At 40.3% G+C, this 23,501-nt stretch overlaps 1 protein-coding gene across 2 annotated transcripts in view; it reads right to left on the reverse strand.

The window, feature by feature from the left end:
- Window positions 1-465: 465 nt before the first annotated feature.
- The window catches only part of CUNH14orf132 (chromosome unknown C14orf132 homolog), a 56,110-nt gene continuing 33,074 nt past the window's right edge, over window positions 466-23,501 (reverse strand). The window contains exons 2-3 of one of the 2 annotated variants that reach the window (XR_003526761.1): window positions 22,517-22,798; window positions 466-649 (exon numbers count right to left, since the gene is read on the reverse strand). Coding sequence is in view for 1 of the 2 variants with exons in the window: in XM_027638160.1 (XP_027493961.1) it covers window positions 22,574-22,798 (225 nt within the window). In the remaining variant the exon portion in view is untranslated. Of the gene's footprint in view, window positions 650-14,757; window positions 22,799-23,501 lie in introns of those variants that run through there. The other variant, XM_027638160.1, reaches the window with a different exon arrangement.

Below are 23,501 nucleotides of genomic sequence, written 5' to 3' on the forward strand. Positions count from 1 at the left end.
CTGTAACAAAGAAGGCCGGGGGGGTTATGAACCACAGCCCATGTAGGGTTGCTGGGGACAGTCAGAGGAACAGAGTTTCATGACTGCTGTAATGGAAGGCACTCCTGAGTAATCAGAAGCCTCAAGCATGTTTTAAATTATAAAAGGCTCTTGTGAAAGTGAGCAGCAGGCAAGAAGCTGCTAGAGGAGTGTACATCTAAACATCTGTACTTAAATTTTCCATTTCAAATGAGAACAAGAAGCTGTGTCTGTGTACATCTGGATCCAAGGCTTTTTTTACCTCCTTTTGTTGTTTGCAGAACAGTTAACACATAACTGGCGGTGAAGAAGGAACTTGTTGCTGACCCCAGAGCAGACTGTTAACCAGATCATGTCCCAGTGGGCCACCGAGTCACCATCTGAAGCTTCCTCTTCCACCTGTATTCTATAAAACAGAGAGTGTAAAGCTGTGTAACCAGAGATGACCCTGACACATCACAGGTAGGTGTGCTCCCACTGCATGATGATGGTCTAGTAGACATTAGCCCAGGAGGTGGTGCAGTTTCCACTGCATCTCTTCAGGAAGAAATGTGGTTTCCATCTGATTGTCTCCAGTGGACAGTGGGTGGGAAAGCACATAGCTTCAAGCAGTCTATGCTCTTGCAGGTTCCTGTGACAATAATAATCAGATTTAATAAATGTTGTGCTGCTATACTAGGTTGAGGGATATTACAGATAAGTTTTTTTTCCAAGGGTGTTTCTGGAATTATGTGGCTTGTGCCTGATGTCATCCTTGCAATCTGCAGCACAGATGTGACTGGATGTTCTGAAGGTACCACAGCAGCCTCTTTTATAGAGAAATTGCTGGGATGAATTAGCCTGTAGTACTCTTTGTGACAGTCCTTGAGCATGTATAAACTGTACTAGGATTAGTTTCTGGCATAACAAAATGCTCAGAAGTCTGGTCGCTCTCACTAAAACTGGACAGAGAATTCTTTGCCTAGGAATTTCTCCCAGGCAATTAGGAGAGTAACCAGCCCACTCTCCCACTTTCTCTTGCTTAGAAAACTACAGTTAATTTTTATAGACTGCAGCCAAGAAAAACACTTCACAGGACAACTTTACTATGAGAGTAAGTAAGGGTAGGCATGCCTCACAGTACCAACTGGCATGTGGGACAAGTTTTTAGCCTAATATAGTGATTCGCACTCTGATTTCTGCTTCTATTTAAAAAATTCAAAATAAAGCTAAGAAGTGTCAAAATTTGTGCATTTGCAGCAATTCCTGGCACACGCATTTCTGTGTGTATATAAGTATTCATACAGGTTTTCTATCAGAAATGGCCCTTGCATGCTTCTGCCAAGTGCTCCGACAAATGTCCAGATTTCTACAGCAGCCCAGCTCACTGGATGCAAAGACCTTTCATATATTAGATGAACATACTTCTATTGGATTGCTGAGAGCTTTGAACACGATTGGAGGTGATCAGACATGATCTGAGCTCTCTTCAGTTTCTTACATATTGTTAAATATACATATGCCATGGGTGCATTTTCCTGCTATATTGACCTCACTGAAATATGAGAAAAGTGGTGCTGACTCCTCTTGAGAGCCACTGCCATTTTACACCTCTTTAGAAAGTACTGTCATGCAGGTAAAATTATATTTTTCCCCCTTCCTGGATTCAAAACTGATGTGAAACACCACAACTCCCTGTTTCTAGGGGTTCATAGTGATACCAGCAAACAGGATAGAGTTCCTTAATTACTCTGGAAAAGCACTAAGGGAAGTAATCCAGATGGACTAGTCAGCCTTCGCTACATCCAATTGAGTATAAACAACATTCAGAAATGAGAGAGACAAATGCAATGCCGTTGTTTATGGTCAGATTAAAAGCATGGGATAAATTCCAACTGCTGCTGCAAACAGTGCAGCAGGAAGGGTGTTTCATCTCATGGTGAACCAAGGAATGTTCATGTGTCAGAAAGGTATGTGCTTCCCCTTGCCTTGTCCAGGACCTGAGGAGCCTTGAGGTGTTTACAGCAACTGCAAGGAAGTGTACAAAACCTGTTTCCCCCAAAGTGGCCTTTGATTTAAATGAGTTTTAATGTATCACCAGCTCATATTTTCAATTATTCTAAACATTATTTAACACTGAAGCAAACTCTCAAAATTTCTTTTAGCACATCAATCTGCAACTGATGCAGTCCAGACCTCTCCGGGCTGCCAGGAAATAAGGATACTTCATTACGCCACAGCACACAGGGAGCAGAGGAAACAACTGACCCCACCTCCACTTTTCCCAAGCTCTCACATGGCCTCAGGGCACTTCCTCTGGAAAAGGAGGTATTGTAACAGGAGAGAAGTGTTTGTCACTCTCTCTCGAAGCACAGGGATGAGACCTAAAGCAGATGGGGTGATACGTGTGAGTGTTGTGGGACAGACACAGGAATCAGAACCATAGAATCAGCCGGGTTGGAAAGGACCTCCGATATCATCAAGTCCAACCCTTGATCCAACACCGCCATGGTTACTAGACCATGGCACTAAATGCCACATCCAGTCTCATCTTAAAAACCGCAAGGGACGGAGAATCCACCACTTTCCTGGGTGTGTAACTATCTGTCAGTGCTGCAATGCAGTAGCAGTTTGGACACAGAAGCCTAGCACGAGGATAAGGATGGCCTTCTCCTCACCCCCACAGGGAGGTGAGTTGTAGGTCGTCCTTTGCATGTGAGAAAAAGGCAGCGCTACTCCTAACTACCTGTCTGTGGTATTTGGAGTAAGTTATGTTTAGCTGTGAATAGCACTGCAAGTGACATTCTTTTTAATAAATTCCTTTAAGTATAATTGCTAATGGAGGAACCAAACAGCTGGTAATTTATTTTTCATTTCATTATGTATTTATGTCATTGCGGGTCAATGGTGTCTAAAACTTGCACAAAGCTCACACAGTGCGTACTGTCACAAGAATTTTAGCTCAAAAACAACTCCCAAGAACTAACACAAAACTTAAAACCCCAAATCAGCTACAAAATTAGGGAGTCCAGTGGCAGGATGCAGCTGACCCATCCATTTTCTCAGTGTAGTCCAGTACATCTGCTCCTGGTTGTATGATACAGTGGTGGATGTGTGGCTGGGCAGTTCTGCCCATTTACCCCTCAGCTGATCCTGACTGTTGCTCCACCTTGTCAGCAATGGATCTCAGGGATAAAGTTGTCTGTGATGCATGTGGTGGGGTTGACCATGCTGCTCTTTCCTCTTGTTACTAAAATCGTGCAATTGTGAAATGTGGCTGTGACACAGGGTCATATTACTGTGACTTCCTCATCCTTGTGTTATCTGCAAAGAGGAGGATGATGCTGGGGAATAGTTGGGTTTGCTCAGTCAAGAATTTCCTTGGTAGAGGACATCTTTTGGATGATATGCAGTTGAGGTATCCAGCTCCTTTGCTTCTTCCTAGTCCAGGTTTAGCATGGAGAACAAGACCAGGTTATGCTATGGCATGTGGCTGCTTGTGAGCAGATTTTGTCCCCAGATGTGAGGCAGTACTTGGCTAATTGAATCAACCGGTACTTTGGCCAAGTCCCTTCTTTTGACAAGCAATTTATTAAGGAGCTAAATGCTCAACAAAGCTCAATGGCTTTAGTTAACATCAAAATTTGCATTGGAAGCAATGGAGAAGCACCAGCACGCACTTGAATTTTGTAGCAATTTTTTTAGCTCTGGGATCAGAGCATTAGGGATCTCTATGTGTCTAAACTCTGCTCCTAAGAAAAGGTATTTGCATATCCACTTTCATAGATGAACTTGTTTCTATGTGGGAAGGCCTAGAAAATTCTCCAAATTAGGTGGGGACCCAAGCAGTCTTTTGGCAGTTCCAGCCATATAATTAAGCATGCTCAAAATTACTTGGGCTGGAGATTTTCCCAGAACAATCATCTCATCTGTGCTAACAAAATGTTCTCTTAATTTGGAGAGACCCTTACTTAACGTGGCCAAAGGTTAACTATATAAGCATGGGGAACTTAAGCAGAGACTTTCTGGGAAATTTGGTGAAAAAAACAAATCACAGCCTTTGAATGAAAATATAGAATTCATTAAGTGTTACCAGTGCCTTTAAAATGAAACTGGTAGGTGTCCCAAGTTCTTTGATAGCTATGATCTTTACCATCACCATAGAGTGGTCTCTTGTAGCTATTTATTACATCACTATGTCGACTTTGAAAAACTGTTTGCCAGCTCTCTTCTGCTCTTTAATCTCTGAGAACAACCCTCCTCCCAGAAAGAGGCATGACTTGGGAAGCACTGTATAAGCAAGGGAATTCAATGTCTGGTTCAGAGATGAGGAGTAAACAGGAGAGCCAGCAAGGACAAGGTCTCTCAGAACCCAGACTGTTACCCCTCTGGCAGATCAAACTTCCTCTCTCTCTGTTTTCAGCACAGATGTAAAGAACAATTGCCATTATCGCTCCCTTCCCTCATATGGCTAAGCTTTTAAATACTGTGCTGTTATTGTATGATTCTCCAGTTTCCTCCATGCTATTGAATTCTATTTTCCGTTACAAAGTCGGGACAAGACTGAGTGTTTACTTTCAGAAATCCAGACCCAGAGGAAACAATTATGGTTTTCCTCTTCTTGGCCATCATCTGTCTTGCTGATAATTAATTGTGCTGTGGACACAATTTATTTTTAGTTAATTCTGAGCTGCAGCATGTGGCTTTGTTGTCCAGCACTGTTTTGCCTGTTTCATGATCATTTACAATGATGTTTCCTTACAGTCAACGTCCCTCTGAGGAAGCTTATCTCCCATTTCACTTCTGTTACATGTGGGAATATACCAAATGTCTCAGGTTTCTCACTGCAGATGGTAATTGCAGTTTTCCATTGAGCCTGAAGTTACAACTTTATATCATTTTATGTCCAACACATTTAATCATAGAATGGTTTGGGTTGCAAGGGACCTTAAAGACCATCTATTTCCAACCTCCCTGCCATGGGCAGGGGCACCTTCCACTAGACCAGGTTGCTCAAAGCTCCATCCAACCTGGCCCTGAACTTGCAGGGATAAGGCATCCACAACTTCTTTGGACAACCTGTGCCAGTGTCTCATCACCCTTATAACAAAGAATTTCTTCCTAATATCTAATCTAAACCTACTCTCTTTAGGTTTGAAGCCATTACCCTTTGTGCTATCCCTACATACCCTTGTAAAAAGTCCCTCTCCAGCTTTTCTGTAGGTCCTCTTTAGGTACTGGAATGTGCTATAAGGTTGCCCCAGAGTCTTTTCTTGTCCGGCTAAACAATCCCAACTTCTCAACCCATATTCATAGGAGAGGTGATGGAAATTAAAAGAAGGAAAATGAAAAAAAATAACCTGAATCTATAAACAAAAGATCCCACAGCATACAGTCTTCCTTCTCTCTTCAAAATATTAGAATAGAATATTTAATCTGAAAGAGACCTACAAAGATCATCTAGTCCACCTGCCGGGCCACCTCAGGGCTGACCAAAAGTTCAAGATTTCTATTAAGGGCACTGTCCAAATGCTTCTTCAGCATTGACAGGCTTGGAGTATCAGCCAGCTCTCTGGGAAGTTTGTTTCAGTGTTTGACCACCCTCCTGGGCTCCCTGATGTCCAGACTAAACCTGCCCTGGTGCAGCTTTGAACTATTCCCATGTGTCCTGTAACTGGATCCCAGGGAGAAGAGCTCAGCACCTCCCTCTACACCTCCCGTCCTCAGGAAACTGTAGATAGCAATGAGGTCACCCCTCAGTCTCCTTTTCTGTAAATTAGACAAACACAAGACACTCCTCATGGACACACTTTCCAGTCCTTCCACCACCTTTATGACCTTCCTCTGGACACATTCAAGTATCTTGAGAATTATTAGGTAATTACTCTGTTGATGACTTAAATAGTTGGGAGAGGCAAACTTTTGTGGCTCAAGTAAAGTAATTGCAAACTTCTACTAACATGGGGTTGCTTAAATCCGTATCGGGCATTTCTAAATAATCTTACTCACTCTCAGTAAAATCAGCAGTGTGGCTCCATTAAACTTCAAATTAGTCTTATTTGGCCAATACACTACTCTAAAAGTTGATGGATAGCAACTTCAGGGTGCTGTTCCACTAGCTACTGGTGATCAAGCAAGCTTCTGCCTACCTGTGCAATTAAGCTTCAGATCACAGATATTCTTGTCATGTAACAACTCTACTGGTTTTCTGGATCCAAGAGAGCTGGTGCTGGGATAATCTGTGCCTGTGTCTGATCTCTATTGAAAGGTTTGTTGTTGCTGCTGTAGGATAAAAACCAAAAAACCCCCACCTACAACACCCCCAAAGTGGCTCTCAGCATCTACAATGATCAGTATATGATTCACTGACTGAGAATGGGAGATAAGAGCTCCCACTCACTAAATTGAGGTTCTGACGTTTCCTGAATGGTGACTACCAAACTATAGAATGAAACCCCACAGATAGAAAGGGACTAAAATAAAAAAAAGCATCATGTGAGAAGCTGAAAAAAAAAAAACCCAAACCAAACCAACCAACCAACAAAAATATTAAAGAAAAAAGTCCCCAAACCAAATGTAGTGGCGACAGAGATGTTGAATATATTTTAGAAAGAAAAATTTAAAAAGAAAGGAAAAATTTTGATCAGAGGTACAATGTCCACTAGGTGCTACTTCTTTTGATGTGAAACATCAGAAAGAGGAAACCTTTTATTGTTAATTCTTGCCCTAGTGAGACAGGATATCACTCATGGAAAACTGGGCAAGCAGTGTGAAGGAGTGGCAACAGGAAACATAACATCAGTGAATTTCTTTCAAGGCCCACTGGTGTTGGGGTGGGTTGTTTTGAAAATACGGAGCCATTGAAGGACAACAGGCATTTTTTTGTCAGTTCTCATATCCTTATGCAGAGAATTTTCCTCTTGTTGCCTTCAGGGATGCAGGTTCCCATACCAAAGGAGAAAAAGTACTTGCAGGACCCGAGGAACAGATTCATTCCTTTAATACGTTAATTCGAAAAGGGAAAGAGGAGTCATTATTCTGCAAATAGAAATATTGACAGGTATCATGTAAAAGCAATTAAGGAGAATTTTCAAATTCCCCTGGGTTTTGAGTTTACTGAAGAACAATAACTTGGGAAACTTCTCAGTCATGCACTTAGCAATCACCCTACTGGGCATTTTCTGGGCCATATGTGAAATAAAGGGTCTCACTTTGAGCTTACTGTTAAATCAAGAAGGACCCTGCTGAAGCCAGCACTGTGCAAGTACAGTAATTTAAAATGTGTGTGGAGAGGGTAAGTAAGATTATCTTTTGGGTATCTGTTGAAAATATTGCTCAATTCGCTCCAATCAATAAATTATGGTGCTATTTTGAGTAATGGAAACAAGATTCTCATGTCCTTGCTTTCAAGGATTCTCAGCAAAATACATAGGAAGCCATTGAAAGTAACTTTTCTGTGTTTCTAAACTGAACAAGAGAGGAAAGCTTCAAGGCTGTGTTATAGACATTTAACAATATGTAAGAGGAATTTTTAAAAAAGTTCCAAAGCCAGAAGACACTTTGATTATTTTACTTGATCTTGTATATAAATAGACCACAAATTTCCAAACAGTGTTTAATCCTTTCCGTAAGTAAGTGACATTTATTGAGAAGGATTAGTTTTTCAAAGCCACACTTTCTTGAAAAGTGTATCTAGGAGAAGAAATGCGCTATATTTTTGTTTTAATATCTATTTTAAGTTTGTGATTCATCTCTACGTAACTAACCTGACTGTATCCTACGTGACTTAGGATAAAACAAGCAGTAAGTGGGGTGGGAGGTGCCTTCTGTGAATTCCTCATGTTGTGGTGAGCAGATGGAATATAAATTATGCTGTTTTCATAACCTATAAAGAAAAAGACTCATCAGTCACTGCAACTGTGATGTGATATAAGGATTAGTTCATAGCAGATAATGTAGCATTCCAGGAGAGAGCTCTAATGCTGTCTCAAGGCTATAGTATTACACTGCACTCTACTCGTTACTGATGCAACAGAAGGGAAATACATTGGTTATGGTTAACCCAAAGCTACTGATCTCCCAAACAAGATAGGAAAAATATCACTTTAGCTTTTAGGTTGTGCAGTCTTAGATGGTTTTCATTAGGAATAATACTTCAATCTCATGTCTCAGTTTTGCAGCTGTCCAGGGAAACCCATGTACTTTTCCAATGTTAAATCATCTGAAGAATGGAAGGCACTTGTTCACTGACATATTTTAAAGAAGATAGGAAAGAAAAAGAAGGGAAGTAAATCTCTATAGAATAAAAATAGTTTTTATGAATGTATTGAGGTAACTTTGTAGGTCAAGGGAAAAAAGGAGCAGGAAGATCCTTGCATCTGGAAAATTAAGCAATAGAGGCTTAGAGGCTGCTCTTTCTTGGAGGCAGACAGGGATTTTGCCTCTGATTTCATAGCAAAGAACAATACATAATATCAATGCCTCAATACATGTATATCAATGCCTCAGATCCAAGCTAACTGCTGTTTCTGAAACTTTAAGGAGCTGAAGTGATGCAGACCACGCAAGGTTTACATGGAATGGCATTTTGTAAATGAAAATCTAACAATTCCAAAGAAGTACTTCAGTTCTCATTAGAACAAGACTTTTTTTAACAGTTTCCTTTCTGAAATTCCACTCAAAGAAACCACGACGCCATCCTCTGACAGCCACACAGATTGCACTAAGCCAATTAAATACAGCAAACCCTACGGTTTGTGGAACAGACACTGAAATGTGTTACTCCAAAAACATATTGTCTTGAATCTTACTATTAGAAAGGTTTCCACTCTGAAAAGGTAACACATGTCAACAGTTAAAAATAATATAGCTTACTGGAAAAAAACCCTATAAGGCCATATATCCTACAGGTGATAGAAATCAAACCAATCACATAGTTGTATTGATCTTTAATGAATTTCAAGTATAAATCAATCAATAGGTAAGACTTAGGTTTCCAAATGATTTAAGAAGAGTTCCACAATAAGACTAAGATTCCAAATTCTGTCAACACTGTTTGCATCTTAAAAAAATCACAACCAACCAATCAAAAAGAACCTCAAAACTCTAAATCCCCAAACCATTTCAAATCTCTCTTGGAAGCTGTCTAACCTGGAAACTATCCGAGTATCTGTCGGTTCTTAAAGTCTGCTTTGGGACATTACCCAAAGGATAACTCTTTTGATGGTCGCAAGCAGGCAGCCTGTGTTCTGTGAACCACAGATTTCATCTGTGAGATTCAGGGCATCACTAGAACTAATTAACTATGAGAGAATAAGATATTATATTCTTTCTCCTTCCTTCTTCTCCCCCACAGTGTCCAGAGTTCATTGGTCAGAGCATTTACCTGAATGGGGAGAAGAGCAGCTTGGATTCCTCTCCTGCACGTGGGGAGGTGAACTCATGTTTCTGAGGTTAAGGCTGCACTCACTAAACTGTAGAAGACTATTTGCTATACTCCCATTTTAGTGTTCAGGCACTAAATAAAGTTTAATTGGAGAAGAGAGTGAATACATGTGTTTTAGCAGATAGGACACTCAGCTGGGTGTAGAAAAGTCTTACACTATTTATCCAATCACCAATTGCATATTTTAAGAAGGGTAAGACAAAAAGCACCATTATGTAGCTTTGCAGCCATAGTTTATTAACACAGCCACTGTGGTTGTTTTAAGTCTCCCAGTTTCCCACAGATGAATATGCATCTGAAGCAATTCTGGCCTCTCCTACACAGACTTTCCTATAGTAATAATTGGGCTGGGTGTTAACTTTTTAACTTCCCTGAGTTGAAGTGGTCAGACGTGAGACTTCTTTTTGCATGAAAAAAATTACTACCTTCAAATATCTACTGCCAAGTGACTATGCTTTTTCAAGTTGGTTGGGAGAGGAGAAACCTCAAAATGATACTGTAGTAACCAGTAAGGCCAGCTGTGGTATGTGGAACTCTTTAGCTGACTCACCTTGGCATCGAGTTTCAAGACCTTTAACCTCAGCTGTTCAACCATGTGGGTCCTATCATTAGTTGAATACTGGGATCTGTGCTACCAAAACTTTCATCCACAAAAACCTCAACGTGAGGAAGTAATAATCAGTCTTTAGGCTGCATCACTGGTCAGCCTTGAGTGCTTCAGGTGAATTCCCGACCAAGTAGTTGGGCAAGACTAGAGCATGTGTCAGACTTTTCCTAAACAAGCAATGCCCTGGCATGCAAGCTAAAACATAACTTGTAGTCTAGTGAGGTCTCCAGTCCGGACACGTGAGGATCAGGACTCTTCTGGGTGTAACATGTTTCTTAGCCCAGAGGCACTCTTTACGTATCTCTGCCAGGCAGTGGAAAACAAGGCTTGGCCAGGACAGCTTTCAGATAGGATCTGGACAGAGAAATGGTACGATGAGTTTATGTATTCCTGCACTTGAACTGAAAATAAAGGCAAACACAAACTGTTCTGAATACAGTTTGTGCACTTTTCACAGCAAAGTGGAGACTTGAGATATCAATTCTGGCAGCTTTTCAGTGAAAGCTTAACACTGGTGTGAGCCAAATGCATTAGGAATAGATTAACATGACTGCTGGTATGCTAAATAAAGTGGGAGAAGAAAAATGCCTGCAATGATAAGATACTAAGCTGGTTATGAAAATAAAGTCCTATTTTGCAATCTTTGGTATAATGAAAAACTTGTAACATTAAATGGAAGATGCTGTGAAAAACGGAAAGCAAAGTCCCTTGGAAAGTGAAGTCCACAGGATAAGTCAAAGTCATCCCAAAGTCACTCTTGCCATTGAAGTGCCAGTCACAGGATTGGTCCTAGCCTTGTCAGAGCCATCCTTCCAGAAGGCTACAAAAAGCACAATTTATCCTTCAAGAAGCCAGTCAGGCAAAATTTGCCTTTCTGTGCTCTGGAACTGTCTGGGTGGGGTTTTTTTTTGGTTTGGGTTTTTTTTGGTTTGGGGGATTTTCTTTGAGTGTTTCTGGTTTTGTTTGTTCCCCCTTTTTTTTTTTTTCCTGTTTGGGTTGTGTTTTGATTTTTTTGGTTTTTGTTTACTTGGCTTTCTTTAAATTTTGCTATTGCGATATAATTTTTTCTCTGGGAAGTACATGGAAAATGGAATTGACACCTGCAGTGCAGGAAGAAAGATTCTGATGGTAGGGCTTTTTTTAATTTCCAATTGTGGAATGGTCCTGCACTCTGGCTCTGCTAATCTGATGTGGTAGCATTTTCCCATGTTTGTATTATGGCATAAGAGGAAATAGTCAAGTGGTTTGGGAGACATTATCCTCACTTCTAGGCCAAATTTGCTTTGTTGATTTTTTTTTTTGGTAGTTTAACATAAAATAGTGCTTCACCACTTGATGTAACATTTGTTCTTTTCCTGTGGTTCTTTCCTGTTAAAATGGATGTGTTACAATGGAAGTCTCTCCCAGTGCAGGTTTGAAGGAGGTACTTCCTATTTCCCTGGAGTGAGTCATAGGGTTTATCTGCACAGAGAAAATGGGGTGCCCTACAACCAGCTGTTACTCTGCAGCAATTTCCCAGGTCAGTCTGTGTGTACCCCACTTCGAAGGGATGCAGCCCAGCCTCTGACCTGACAAGCCCTTGTGCAGCCCCAGGCAGCAGCCAGCACTGAGCCCTCATTCCCAGCCCCGTGCTGCATACAAACCCTCGGAAAGCACATGAGTTCCTTATCAGAGCAGCCCTGCTGTGGTTTTTGTTAGCACTTGTGATGACTTCCTGTGCTGTTCAACAGTCATCCAGTTTGGAAACAGAACTTTTTAGATCCCCAAGTAATTTGTCCATGGCACAGGTGGTTTCTGAGACAGCTCTTCCCCACCTAGCATGAATTAGTGCATAGTAAGTACAGATGCACTGGACAAAACAGGGGATTGTTGTCAAGCTATAAAGGATGGCTCTCACTAACTTAAATCAGCCTCAATGGGGAAGACATTCTGAACTGGGCACTTGAACACATTACAGCACACCTGACGAGCTAACACCAAACAGTTAATAGATTATAAAAAAAGAATTCAGCGTAATTTGACACAGTGTGCTGTTCACATACGGATACATTTAAAAACTGCTTCAGGGACAAGATTACATTGAAAGTTTTAGCATGTGAAAGTCCAAAGGTAATTACAATTATGCTGTCTGGTACTGTACTAAAAATGTTCTGATTGTTGTCATATCAGAGGCCTCAACATCTTATCAGTAAAATCGAAGCTAAGCAAAACTACTCTGAACTAGGACAAAATGCTTTTATTTTTATGTTTGCTTGGGGGTTTTTTTGTATATTTAAAATGGTGGGGTTTTTTTCCAAAATTGCCTGAAGGATAGGAATTCTAGATTGCATTTAAAGATGTAAAAATTAAGGTTTCATCTAGAGTATCCCACAATCAGAAGTGAGGCAACTAGAAGTTGAAAGAAATAAGAACTTTATAAGAACTTTCTTTGCATCAGCTGTTGCAGAGGACTTAAAGGGATATTTACTCAAAGTCTTTTCAAGTAATAAATATTGATAGAGACCAAAAGAATTTGGGCATTAGCATAGAGTCAGAAATGAAAGAGTAGAGAGATGAAAAGAAATAAATTAGCTCAGTTGGTTAGAGAATGGCGCTAATAACACCAAGGTTGTGGGTTCAATCCCTGTATTGGCCATTCACTTAAGAGTTGGACTTGATAATCCTTGTGGGTCCCTTTCAACTCAGAATATTCTGTGATTTTGGGATTCTGTGAAAAGTACCAAGGTGCTTGGAAGAAGAGCTGAGCTGCTGAGAAAATAAAATGCTCTGTTTAAAATTATTTGTTACACTGAGGGACCTGGGACTATATCTATACATTTAGATATCTATATACCTATCCTTTAAGGAGTCACTAGGGAAATTCACAGAGCAGTAAACATTTCTGCACCCAACTAACATCTGTGAGCATAAAACCTTTGTAATTCAAAACAGAAACGACAGAAAAAGAGGAGAATCTTTCTTGCCTCTAATAGATGAGGATTATCTGAATATGTAAAGGAAATATGTATGCAGAATTATAAGGTGCATCTTTAGAAAATGTAATACAAATTTCGTGGGTGATTTGCCTAGCTCAAAATAAGGCCTGTACAAGCAACAGCATCAATTAGCTCAAAATAAAACCTTCATAGGGAATAGCCTTAATTGACTCCTGAAGACAGGTGCAGGAGGAGGATGGGCAGCTGGCTGTGATCCCCACGGTGGGGCCAAGTTGCAGTGCCAGTGCTTGCCCTGCACCTGAGCTGGCAATTTCACAGCCTGGTGATCTCAGCCCACTGCCTTTCAGAAACATTGCAGCACCTCGTGGGAACTCAAAGCCAAGCTCCTGTCTGAGTCTGATATTTCTGTTGTCACAGCAGGCAGTGAAATGGATATCAGGCTGTTGACAGAGGTACTTCACCAACCCCCATATAAGACGTGCACAGGCTGCAGTTAACACAGCAAAGTCACTCGGTCGTATTTGCATTAATTATTTTTTATCCTAAAGAAAACTGCAACGTAGCATTAGGCAAAGCAAAATATGTCAGTTGAACTGCTACAGGGGACAGGCTCTCTCGGGCTAAAAGCTCTTTGTTAGTCTCAATAAGGAACAATTTACATTAGCAGACAGTTTGTTTAGATATATAATGCTGTACAAAAACCAACTACTTCAGAGAGTTTTATTAGTCTGAACACACACAGCCAAACCTTTAAATGACTGTTCAACAGAACACTCTCTTTCATTTTTGAAGTATTCTCATTTCTAACTATTGTGCAGAATTTAGAAATGAACATAATTTAGATCTGTATGATTCCACAGCTGCAACTGAAAAGTGAATTTTAATTAGATATTGAAGTAGTGTAGCAATTGCACTGCCTTAAATTCTGATGGATAAACTCTGGAATATGTTATATTACTAGACTGAGAAAGACTGGGACTAGAATAAGACATGCCTTTTATTTTCATTTTTTAAAAGCATTTTTGTCAGACTTGCTATCATGATTGGCCTATGCATCTTCCTGATGTTCTTAGTTTGCTTCATTCAAAGGTAAGTCAATTTTTTAATTTAAAGAGGTCACTTAGCATATCCTTTTGCCAGTCCTTCAGCAGATCTGAACTCATCTTGCCTCACTGAATCCGTTTTGGAGAATCATAAGGTAAGGCAAATGATAATATATATGCTATACTGCATGAAAGCCAAATGCTTTCCCTTCTTCCTCTTGCCACTATTTGCCTTTATGAAGCTGGCAGAATATCCTCTAGCAAGCTCTGATGCTCCCCTTGATTCCCCAGAAGCCCTTGGAATGGCAGTCCTAGGACAGTAGTTTGAGGCCGCAGACACAAAGCCACCCCAACAGCTCTGTGAGACAGGATGGCCATGATCAACTGAGGAGAGAACTGGGAGAGAGCAATGACACAAGGGTTTGTGGTATAAACTCTTCTGAGTTTATGTTTGAAGAAGATGAGACCTCTTTTTTTGGCTCCAAGATTGCTGAGGCACTTCTTGGACTTTGAGAGCTGGTGAATCCATTCCTGTAGAAATAGCCACAGTGTACTTTTCATGCCATATATGCAATAGAGATGGTTTCCCAAGGCTGCCAAATCATGCAGATTTGTAAACAGTAACAAATTAGTGTCAGTGTATCACTGGAGGTAATAATTAAATAACTGCAATTCCAGACTTCTAACTACTCTCAAGTAAACAGAATAAAATGAAAAATCACACACCACTATCAACTTGAAGAACTTTATCCAAAACCACGATTTCCATCTGATATTAACAAAACTTTTCATTGTCACCATAGTAAAGGAAACGAACCAATACTAAGTACAGACATAGTGAAAACAGTCAATAACTGGAAAAGAATGTAACAGGAGCTTAAAAGAATACATTTCTGTTAACTAAACCTGCTAATTACAGTAAACTTGGAGAAAACATAGGGCATTTTTAAAGCTGTTTTTCTCTTTACAGATAGAGCTCCACAATCCAAGAACAATGATTACAACAGTAAAGGTTTTTCTATAAACCAACCCATATATTACAAAAACAATACAAAGAAGCCCCACAAACCTGATAGTGTACAAAACAGGGTAGCAGAGAGAAAGCACAAGAGAATTAAATTCTCAGGGATTATTAAGAAAAAATAACTGCATACTACAGGGCTCCTGTAAATTTGCTTTATGTGAACTGAAGGATGTAATTTCCATATGACTGTGATCTTGTGTGAAGCACAGTTCCTCCCAGAAATGTCACTATTTAGCATATTTTTGGGGATAAATCCCCAAACAATTAGGCAGTATTTGAGATAACTGAAAACCAAACATAGGCTACCCCACAAAACTAGCTACCGGCTTTATTTACATTAGCTTAACATTTCACTGAGACTTTGTATTCCACTCCTTCCAAACTTCCCAACATCAGAACTGGAAGAGGACTTAGTTAGAGAAAGAACAAATATTTCTCAGATTAGGTGTTCAGACAGTAGAAAAATAGTGCAACTGTTTGCTACATTATATATATACCCTTCCAGCATATCTATCAAAATATTTAGACTCATTTTTATTACCTTCTCACTTAAAAAAATACAGCATTCTGCTTTCTTGCTTGCTTTTGATTAGGAAATTACAGACATCTTTAGATATATCTAAAACAAAACTCCAGCAACCCACAGCTAGTCCTGCACACTGATCCCCTGAAGCAGATGTCAGAAGTGTAGAAGTGTTATTAATCCAGTTGACTCCAGGTGGAGGCAAAGGTCCCTTTGGGTAGAGCAGCGTGCAGGCTCAGGAACTTCTATCATCCTTATGAAGGCAGTAACTTGAGAGGAGTTTCAGGCCTAGATCTGTAAACAGTTCAGTCTTATTTGCTCATTAGTGGGACAGAACTCCTCAAGAAATTCAACATCACCATAATGGCTGCAGCTCAGGCAGCTCCCGAAACAATACCAGCACAAGCAGGGGACCTGGGAAGGAGGCTGCACAGCTCCCTCAGTTTTGTCAAAAGAAGGTATTTCCTCTTGGTCACAATGAGATTTAGAAATGCTCAATACGGCTGTAGCAGCTTGGCCCTGCATCTGAGAAGTGTAGGTGTGACTAGATTGGAAATGGCTTAGCACATTGTGGCTGTTTTTCTTTACTAAGTTAGCATTTAATGGCCTTGACCCTACAATAAATCACATGGAGCTTTCCTATTCTCTGTAATGCCCAAACCCCACTCCCCTCACCTTACCCCACATGCATTACCACTGATTTTGATCTGCTAAAAATAAAAAAGGATTTTAGGTTGAGAAAAGCTCGGTAAATGCTGACTGCAGAACAGTGTAGTATAAAATCTGCATTTCTGAAAGGTAATTTTGCATTGTATGGATACTGACAATACAGTTACAAAGTTTCATGGTCACAACTTACTATTCTGCTTGGGGGAAACACTCTGCAGTTTGCTAAGGCAGATAATGACTAAGATTTTCCTACATGGTGAGACCTTATGTCATTGTTCTTTGCACTTACTGTGCAACGACCTTACATATCACTAACATTACTCTCAGTGAAGGTCAGTCAAGGAGATGGTTAAAAAGGTCTGTAGAACATTGCTGGCTTCCAAATCATAACATGCTCTGATACCAGGGAAAGAAAAGAACACAGAGAAGACAAGTGGAGAAATAAAATGGAGGCAATATGATGGTGACAACGGGTTTAAAGAGATGGATGCCAGTTCACATCAGGGTAATGTGGGGAGGAATGAGGCCTAAAGGACTGGGTAGTGAGATTGTCTGTAATTCTGTAACTTGTTTCTGTTCTCAGCCTTTTCAAATCTGGGCAATAGTAAGATCTACTGGCACAAAGCTTATGATTAAAATGAGGTGACACTACTCTACAGATGATACTTGACTCATTAACATTCCACGCTTAAGAAACCTGGGCTGTTTTTGCTTTTGTAGACAAACTAAGCAGATCTTTGGGAGGTAATTCTTATATGTATTCTACCAACACAGGAAGCTTTTTGAGTATTTTCTACAACTGAAAAATATCTTCACTAGTAACCTACATAGGAAAGATAGGATGGGTGGCACAACGTCCCAAGACATCCCAAAGAGAAGGAGACCCTTTGTGCTCGTATGAAAGGGCATTTGCCTTGGTACCAACAGCTCAAGTTTTCCTATGTCACACAGGCAAACCTGTCTTCAGAGGCATGTCCTTGAGATGATTAGACATGTAACACATTTGTGTTATCAGGGTTTTCTTTTCCAGTTCCTGGTTGTTGTTCTAATTCCCAAAAGAGATTACTGCAAAAGTAGGTCTGGTCATGCATCTCAGTGTAAATGCTCTGGTACAGCCCAGAATGAGATAAAACTGCCATGCACTTTGTTCTGCAAAGGCACATATTTATCTGGAGTTGATTGGGTGGACAATCGGACACTTTCATTCCTTGTGTCTGAAGGACCACAAACTAGAATAGGACATGGCTAGTCCCTAGCTGTAAGGAGGCCTCTACATGGCCAGAGAAGAGCATAGTGCTGACTTCATTTTCCCTATTTTGAGTTGGAAAGACAAAGTAAAATGCAAAGATGGGCTATATGAGGAAACATGAAAAGTTAGTGTCAGATTAAGGGCAGTAGGACACTTTAAGGCCTCAGGATGCCTTGATGCCTTTAGGATGTTCCCAGACAAGGGCAAAAGGGCTAACTACATATTAAACCACCCCTATCTTGACCTTATGGTGACTGACCAATGTAGCAGTAACAACAGACCTAACAGAATATGGATCTCTGGCTCTTTTTCTGTGAGTGGAATAAATGCACTTGTTTCCCTGAGGATTAGCAAGCTGTGAGGAGGGACATGCTGTACCTGACGGTTAGCTCACTTATACTCAGATCTGGCTCAGTCCAGGAAGCCAGTGGGGCTCATAGGGACAGAGCAGTAGATAATGAACCATTCATCTCTGCCTGTCAGAACCCTCATGTCTGACATTATCACCGGGGACCTGACTGCCCTTTTCCTTTCTGCACATTAACCAGATGAAATCCAATTCTCCAGAGCTCTGAATGCTCCAAAAGCACAGATGCATTTTGAACTGGGATTCTGATTTTTGGTCTATTTACCTCAAATATAAATCATCCTTAAAGAAAGTAATTTTCCAAATTCTACTCTGTGATTAGCCAGAGGAAACTCAGTAAAATTACATCGGATAAATGGACAGTGCTACACAAAATTAATAACTCTCAGCAGCCTGTAGAGAAATGTGAAGAGGATATTAACAACTGGAATTGTTTGAGAATAGCAAAATAAAAGCTTCTAATAATAGACAAAATACATAAAAATCCATAGACTAAGGGCCCTGCTTTCATTTGGCCCCAGACACAAAGACATATCTTCAAATGGATGTACAGGATTAGACTAAAATGGCTAGCTGCTTCTATTCACTCTTGATTCAGAGCTTATTATTATAGGCTGCTCAGCAGGTGGGTGGGATGCTGATTGCCCTCAAGTCCCATTGCAAACGAGGATTTTGGGGCAGGGATGTAATTACTTCTCAGGTATCTATGTCCTCACTTACTTGCCCACTCAAAAGGTAAATACGTTATTTGTAGCAGACAAGTCTCTCTGCTACTGTTGCATCAGTTTCAAAATCTTTTTTTCAGTTTTGCAAACGTGTTGACAGAGAAATACATCCTCCTCTCTCATTTCATTTTAGGAAGATGTTAATACTGTGGACAAGCACAGACTCCTAGTCCTGCAGACAAAAATACAAAAGGAGTAAGCTGTGTGGGTTTCCCCACTCAGTTCTCCTGTCTAATGTGCCATTGCACCCACCTGCAAAATTGTTCAGCCATTAGTCTCTTTGCTGTGGTGACTGCACAGCTGCTCTGTTGAGCTGCTGGCTGCTTTGATAAACAAAGTTCTTCAGAGAGAGTTTGATTATTTGGTATACTGCCACAGATCCCTAGAGGCCTTGGCTAGAACAGACTCATTAGGGCACCCCAGCTTGTCTTCCTGCTTCCCATGTGTCATTAGTAACTCTGCAGAGCACATTCAGTATTGCTTCTTGTGTTTGTATCATGAAATTCCACAACAGAGTAAGAGGCCTAACACCACATATAGAAAGTGGTTTGCTTCATCTACTACAGAACAAATTCCAGCCAAGGATTTTGGAACTGTTACCTGTGCTAGACATTGTTATTTAAAGCACAGATCTTGTACAAGTAGAGTCCTTCTCTCAGGCTGATACACAAAGGGCTCAGTAAAGCACAGAGCCCTCTTCTTTTACAGAAGGGCTTCAGAAAACAGCTCTGGGGAATGCATTTGGGATTCCTCATCACCCCTCAGCAAGTGACAGCAGTTAGCCACCTGCCTGGCTCCAAGGACAGGAGAAGCTACAGTGCTCCAAGTCAAGTTGTGTTAACAGTTCAGGGTTTAACACATACCTACACAATGAAGAGGTAACATAGTTCACAGGACCATACATCCACCATTCATCCACTTCTCCACTCCCCTGTGGCTTTTCTAAACTTAATGATGGATAAGCCATCTTTATCAATGGTTCAATTTAAACCTTCCCTAACCTCCCAGAAGACAGAAGTGGTTTTAGTGGGTGAAGCCAGAACATAACATCCAGAAACATGGTGTACATATTGTCACTACTGAAGTAGATCAGAGCTTGAACCAGTCTGACCACTGAGATATAGGGATCTTTAATACACTTCAACAATATTCCATATAGGCCCTCGCATGCAGTACCTGCATCCTAAAACTATTTTTTTCCCCAGCAGAGGAGCTGCACAGTTAGTGTGCAGTTTAGCTATGAGACAGGAAATGCCTGCACTTGCTGCTTCCACTCAGCTTGCCATGTCACCCTGTCAAGCCAATTACTTTAAGTTCTGTCTGGCCCTTCTTGACAACTCAGTCTCTAATGACAAAAATATGTATGACGATAATCTGGATTCAGGAGGTGAAACTCATTGTTTTCTAACACTCCTGCTATTACTATCAATTTCATATGAAAGTAGGGCATTTTCTTTGGGAAAAACAACACAAAAGTGTCACTCAGTTTCATTAGCAGAGTGGTTTTCTTTGCTCTTCCCACTGATGCTTTTCTTCATGGTTGAAGAGTTTAGTTCAGTGCTCTGGGAAAGAGATGCAAACATTGCTAATTGCATTAAGATTAATATTCCAGGAAATTTAAACAAAGCACTCCACTGGAAAATTCATTAGGCAGCAGAATAATCCCACTGGGCAAGTACCATAGTGTCAAACTGGTTTTAATCATGGTGGAAATGTTTTGCTCTTTATGCAAAAACAATGCTTGCAGGCCTAAGTAGAGAGCCTACAAAAACACTGAAGGAAGTTGATAAGTAATTGATACAATTAGAAAGGCAACAGAATATTAGAAAATGGTTGGGGACAGGACAGTACATTAAGCAATATTTCCATGGGTCCTACATGTTCCTACACTAGACCTTGTCCTGCTTGATTCTGCATTGGGAACTTCTCTGGAGCTTTCCAGCCTCATTTACAGCTTGCTTTCTGCTCAGCAAGGAGGGGTATAAGAACAGGTAAAGTACACTATTTATGCAGTTCCCCTGTTTTTCACTGTCCTCTGCCTATGAAGGAATCAATAGCTATTTTAGCACTGTGGAAAACATAATTTTTCTGTAATTCTTAAAACTAAAGCTATTTTGTTAGACAGAATTTGCTTTATTTCCCTCTGATCTTCCAGAACTGGGCTTCTCAAACTTTATCCCAGCACAGGTTTTGTCTGTCCTCAACCATCTTCACAAAATCCTGCCTCCAAAGAGGAAAATAACAACACGCAGAGAAGCTTGTCATTGTTTTTCTCAGCCTCAAAATAACTTAGTTTCTTTTCTCCCCACTGCTATCTCTGTTTGCAACTACACAGTGACTACTGAGTGGTTATAAATACTGATTTGGGGCATGCTGCTTTGATTCAAGTAACTGTCCACCAGCCCTGCAGGAAAATGGGTTTAAAGAGAAAAGAAGAAAATCCAAACCTCTCTATACATTCAGCAGCTCTTAGTCCAGCCTCAAGCCCAGTGGCAGGCTAGTGTCAAAAATAGTCTCTGTGCCTGAAGATAAGGCATTCTGGAATCAGGGTAGTAGCTATATGAGACAGAAAACCTAGACAGTACATGCAGACATAGAAGAAGAATTTGTCTGCTACTCTCAAAGTGACATTTTATATATTTATGTTTAATTTTTAAGGGGGAGGAGGGAGATTTTCAATAGAGCTGATTTTGTTTCTTTTCCTCATGATTTTATATTTCTCAAGCAAATAAGGCTACAGTTTGTTTTGAAAAGACACAGCTCTTGAAAAGGAACTGCCTATAGGAACAATGCAATGAAAATATTTTCCCTCAATAGAACAAATCCAAATAATCAGAGTCATTACCTACAGCAGGCTATATAAGAATAATTTCCAGAATCCTCATCAGAACCCAGAGATATATTAATACTGAAATATAAGCACTTGCATATCTGTCACTTTTAACCTTTTTTGTATTGTTTCTACCCCATGACGCACCTGATTGATGTATTCATTCCCTTGTGAGTGCATAAGTGTCCAATCTTTCTTTCAATTTTATCTTACTCATAACCATCAGCCTTCCCAATTTTCCCACATTCTTTCAATACATTAATAACCTTATGAAAGTACAGAGCTGCTGTAAGAAATCTGGATTACACTGAAATGAGATGAAAAGCATGGCATTAAGCCTTTGTTTCCTGGAAGGGACAGATATACAAACCACAGCAATTCAGTGCCCCTAGACAGAAATGGGAGCTTGTGCTGCTGCTCTGTTTATCATTTCCTCCTCTGGAATAGGGAGGGTCTGCAGAGCAGCAATAGCTGTGCCTTCTCCCAGACAGACAGGTTCAGCATCATTTCATCAATTATCAGCTCTAGTAACTGGTACTGGAAGGCAAGTCCTAGATAGCTGCCTCTGCCTGTCAGAGCTCTAAGACCCATGATTTTCAACACAGCCTAGGAGCATATGCACATGCTGAAGACTCACACATGATGAACCTGGACTTCATCAGAACCAAGCCAATGCCAACCATTTAATCCATCTAGAAAACTAAGATGTCCAGAAAACATGACATGGAACAATTCCATACAACATTATACCACAGTAAAAAAATGCACAAAGAAAGAGCTGACAAACAGTAGAAGAGCTGCTAGAAAAATCTACAGTAGAAAATAAGCACTTTCTAAATAAATATCGCCTTCTCTGTATTTACTACACCCAAGTTGATCTCTCTTTTATTACATTTCTATACAAAACTGATATTGGTTCTTCAATTAAAGCTCTCACTTCCATACAACTTGCATCCAAACTTTCTGCCATCAAGACTTAACATGATTAACTTGCATTTCATTTCCATAACTGTGGCAGCACCTAATCAACAAAGTCCCTACCTATATGTATTTATATTGATATACATGTATATATACACACATACATACATACATACATACACATGACAAATACTGTTGAAGTTTTCCTCTCTTCCAGTGTTTATAGTGACAGTCATCCTAGAAGGTGAAGGCATACACCACTCCCACAACCACAATATTTCCAATTGTTGCTATTATTGCAATCCATAACAATATGGCATCATTTGAAGAACGGGATGTCTCTTCTGGTGGATTCTGCATGGACGAAGCTGCATGGACGTTGGCTGATGAGTTAAACAAGGAGTACTCTGTACTAAAGTCCTCGTTGGGTGAGTCCATAAAGGCTCCTCCCATAACAGGAAGCTGTGAAGAAAGATATGGCAAAATCAGACTGTGGGCTAAAAAGTGCTTTTGCATTGTCTCAAAGTAATAACAAAAAACTAACCATTAGCTAACCTGCAAAATCACTGAGATTTCATGTACGTGGTGCTTACCTGTCAGGAATACCACAGACACACACACGCACTGTACAGTGTCTCTCCCATTTCTGTCAGAGTCAATATTATTGCAGAAAACCTACATATATTAAATGCAATATATATAAGAGCTAGCACGCAGGCTTCAATTCAAACTAAGTAATCATATGTATTTTGAAAGAAGTACATCTGTATGCAAAGTACTCACATACCAGAATCTAAGTTTATAACGATATGATTGTGACTACCAGCAATGGTATCATAACACTGCAAGACATTGTGCAAGCACAGGGGGGGTCTGATGCAGAGAATTCGTTCTCCTTTTATGTATTAGTCAGAAGCAAACCCTCGGTTTATGTAGAGATCATGCAAAAAGTTCTTACTGTAAAACAGGTGGAGTGTACTCAGTGCACTAACATCACCTGCAGAACACACCACTGCAACAATCCAGGATTTATAAATCTATACAATGGGAAACTTCAAACAGGATTTTGAAAGGCTCTATCATAAAGCAGTAAGTGATGGATTTCTAGCAATTATCCCATCCCAGACTTCTACTGGGAAGGACAACATTTTTTTGGTGCTCTTAG

The sequence above is a fragment of the Corapipo altera genome, unplaced genomic scaffold (assembly GCF_003945725.1).
Source record: "Corapipo altera isolate COAL_440 unplaced genomic scaffold, ASM394572v1 23, whole genome shotgun sequence".
NCBI classification, from domain to species: Eukaryota; Metazoa; Chordata; class Aves; order Passeriformes; family Pipridae; genus Corapipo; species Corapipo altera.